The following is a 3,521-nucleotide window of genomic DNA, read 5'->3' as shown; positions in this document are numbered from 1 at the left end:
AGGTAGCGTCGACTTTGTGACTAGAGGTTTGCTCAACGCGCTCTATCTGCCCTTAAAACTGCATTGTCCCAGACTATGTTCAAGTATATAAAGTCCCCCATTGACTACATCATAAGGCTGGTGCCACTATGTAGTGTTCCTGCAGGTTTGTTTCTTTAAGTGCTGGATTTCATTCAGCAGTGTAGTTGCACTTTTCTTGTTCTCCAGCACTAGCCAAACCAACTCTCAACCCCACGCTCCACAAATAAACCATGCAAAGAAATGTGTATAATTTTCTCCATGAACCACTTGTGGACTAGATCCACTCCCACTTTGGGTATTTCTGCTGGAAAGCCCATAGTCGCTATTTCCATTCTCTTCCTCATTAAAATTACAGTTAGGTGCCAATGGCATCACCAGGACCTGATACTAGGTTGAAAGGAATGGCACTGATTTAGTGCTTATGGTGTTTGTGGTTAGTGCAGTGGAGCGAGTTAGGAATCTCAGCACATTAGACTCATTGCAGGTAAGAGATCTGGTCAATTTTAACAGACAACCACCCAGTTTCTATGGGCAAAAATTAAAATCCCTGCCATCCATCTCCCACCCCTTGACTCGAACATATCACCTTGGATAATCATCCTTTTGGTGCTGTATTGGTGAAGCTGGGTGGATACAGGGGAATCCAGAACAACGGGTATAATTAGAGCTAAGCTCTGAAGACATGACCTTACAAATTCATTCTTGCTGGACAGGATTATGGTGAAAAAGAATGCTCTCCCTGAAAAAGCTAAGGGTTAATTGGAATTTTCTAAATAAGACTGACAGGTTTTCCTTTAAAAAAAGTGTTAAAGGATATGAGTGAAGTTGAGTAAATGAACTTAAGGTACAGAATATTCCATGGTCTGATTGAATGGTAGAATTTGAGGGGCTTAATGGCCAGCATCTAGTATTTTGTTTCTGAGGCCTATTGGAAGATGATGAGTAGTCACGTGATCAAAGTATAGACCTTTGACCCTGAATTTCTGGCCATTTCAAGGGGTGACGAGCCAAAAATGTACCAAATGTAAAATGCTTTATTTCCTTTCACCGTACAGACAGCAAAAACCAGTATAACAAAAATATATCAAATAATTTCCACATGCTTAACAAAATAAACATCTACATGAAAAAATACTTAACTTAATATCATTATCAAGAGACTAATTTCTCAGAATATGTCAGGCCCAGAGGGGTCTTAATGTTGCCATGGATACCAGGGGACCAGCTGCAGATTCCCATTGTTCTCTGTGAAACTCTGTAAAAATGGAGACAGGTTATATAGTAGCTACATTAGTCGGTGTGGTACAGATACAATGCAGTAACTCTGATGCACTTTGGGCATTGTTAACCGCTCTGTGCTCTGATCTTGCCTGTGGCCATGGATGTAGATTTCCCTTCAGTAACTCATCCGGTCATTATTCCTCACTTCCCCCAGCACAGTGTCAGGCTTTGGAAATAGGAGAGAGAATGTGATACCTCAGTGCTTTCTCCAAGCTCCTTACCGAACATCAACACACACTCGTTTATCCGAGCAAGATAGTCAGTCGGAGTTGGGTTTCCCTTGAGCTTTGTCTGCAGGGAATTGAGCAACAATTACAACTCCCTCCCCAACCTACCACAGCCCATCAAGATGAGTCAAGATTGCTTTGGGTGACCCACACCCTGCAGCATATTTATTACTGGAGTCACTAGGGAGAAACTCTTCACTCTTTACAATGGCGGTTGAGGACAACAGTGAAGGAACTTTCCTGAAATTTATCCTGATTTATTTTCATTCATAACTAATTTCTTTCTTTGTGGGAAAGATTTGAATTTACTTTGATAATTACAGGATGTGCATCAAGCAGCCAGACAATTCACAGAACAGAAGTTCTGACCTACCTGACAGAGTGTCACATCCTGAAAGCCTGATAGCACATGGCTCTCGCTTTTCATTATCAAGTCGGCTGAATGTGCCAGACACTCTGATGGAGGGCTCTGTGACTTATCCTGACAGTAGCCCAGGTCCTGAGGGTAGCCCTGGTAGGTTCCCTCAGTGTCGCTGCCCTCCGAGGGGCTCTCCTCACTCAACCTCAACAGCTCGGTGAGGTGTGAGATGTAGCGGATGGTGAGGCGGAGGGTCTCCAGCTTGGTCAGGCTCTGGCTCGCGGGGACCACCGAAGGGGGTAGGTAGGTCCTCAGGTTGTGCAGGGCTTTGGCCAGGCCCCTCATCCTCAGCTTCTCCCTCTCGCTGGCGCTTTGCCTCTCTTTGCCGGGATAACGTAAACGGACCTTCCTCACCGGCTGACCCTCCTCCCCCTCCTCCCCCTCAGGTGCTGGCAGGCTGTTCATTTTACACGGGTGGCTGCGGGCAGCTTGGGTGGACGTGCGAGGGAGAGACCGAGGGGAAATTCGACAAGAGTCAACAGAAGAGGTTGGCGAGTGACTATGAGATGTAGAATCCGTGAGGGAATTGGGCTCTGAGCTGCTGTAGCTCCATTCTGTTGGTCCATTACTCCCTGAAGCGAGAGAATTGTGCTCTGTCTGTGCCCCATATTTTGAAGATGTTACACAGTCTTGGTGCAGAAGCTTTGGTAGACTCCCATCCATGATGTGCCAACCAGCCGAATATTCTTTCTGCTTGCCTTCTCTTCGTTGTGTGACTTTAACGCTATGACAGAACTGCTCACCGGCGTTGGAGGTAGCAGCTATGATGGTGCTGGTACAAGAGCAGCTGTTTCTGTTTGCACTCCCACTCCGAAGTGTTTTTGTCCTGACACTTTCTTTCCCCTGGCCGGGTCGAGCAGCACAAACCAGGAATGCCACACGAGCCACGAGCAAGCCCTCCCTCGGAAAGTGGTCGTGTTTTGCTTTCAATTCCAGTCGGGGAGGTGGAACCTTACAACGAAAAGCTATTGCTCTACCTTGCTATCGGAGTCCTGTCGTGGATCAGCATTGCAGACTGGTTGCTTAATATGCTCTGATGTACTGTGCAGCTCAAATGAAGTGCCATCTGCCACACACGGCAAGTGGGGAAGAAGCAATGTTACAGAGAGAGAGAGGGGGAGAGAGAGAGAGAGAGAGAGAGAGAGAGCAAGACAGAGAGAGATGGAGCAGCAAATTTCTCTGAATCAGCGAGTTTAGCTTAAAATGTATGGCAAACTGCTGGATGCAGTGTGAACAATGTCAATTTGGTACACTTGTTCTTTTGTTGTGTGTGGCTCGATGAGAGCCGGCAAGTAGCCATAGGGTTGTGTGCTGATTCAGCCAGCATGCGGTGATGCAGCCAGGAACGGATTCACTGTGAGTCAGATGATGCACCGTCTGCTGCCACTTGGAACAGCTGCAGATCTATTTCCCCTCTTCCCTATCACTGTACCTGCGCTTTGTTCATCAATGAAACAAGCAACCTTGGGTATTTGTCACAATCTTTAACCATTTCCTGTTCTGCATGGAGCAGAATGTTTTTGTCCAACACAGACCACCATCCTTTCCCCACTCACTAATGGGGATTCACTGGC

General features: G+C 46.5%; 1 protein-coding gene across 1 annotated transcript; it reads right to left on the bottom strand.

The window, feature by feature from the left end:
* Nucleotides 1-1,092: 1,092 nt before the first annotated feature.
* Nucleotides 1,093-3,253, bottom strand: LOC122540817 (mesogenin-1-like). Its single transcript, XM_043677030.1, has 2 exons — nt 1,903-3,253; nt 1,093-1,276 (listed from the first exon to the last, which is right to left on the bottom strand). The coding sequence occupies exons 1-2, from the start codon at nt 2,608-2,610 to the stop codon at nt 1,217-1,219; spliced, it is 768 nt and encodes a 255-aa protein (XP_043532965.1). The 5' UTR covers nt 2,611-3,253; the 3' UTR covers nt 1,093-1,216.
* Nucleotides 3,254-3,521: the final 268 nt, after the last annotated feature.

This window comes from Chiloscyllium plagiosum, chromosome 36 (genome assembly GCF_004010195.1).
Source record: "Chiloscyllium plagiosum isolate BGI_BamShark_2017 chromosome 36, ASM401019v2, whole genome shotgun sequence".
Taxonomy (NCBI): domain Eukaryota; kingdom Metazoa; phylum Chordata; class Chondrichthyes; order Orectolobiformes; family Hemiscylliidae; genus Chiloscyllium; species Chiloscyllium plagiosum.
This window is presented reverse-complemented; position numbering and strand designations above follow the sequence as displayed.

Excerpts from the sequence above, each read along its gene's own strand:
- LOC122540817 (XM_043677030.1), bottom strand. The coding sequence starts at position 2,610 with ATGGATGGGAGTCTACCAAAGCTTCTGCACCAAGACTGTGTAACATCT. Across the intron at positions 1,277-1,902 it reads AGGATGTGACACTCTGTCAG|AGTTTCACAGAGAACAATGG; the intron begins GTAGGTCAGAAC and ends CCATTTTTACAG.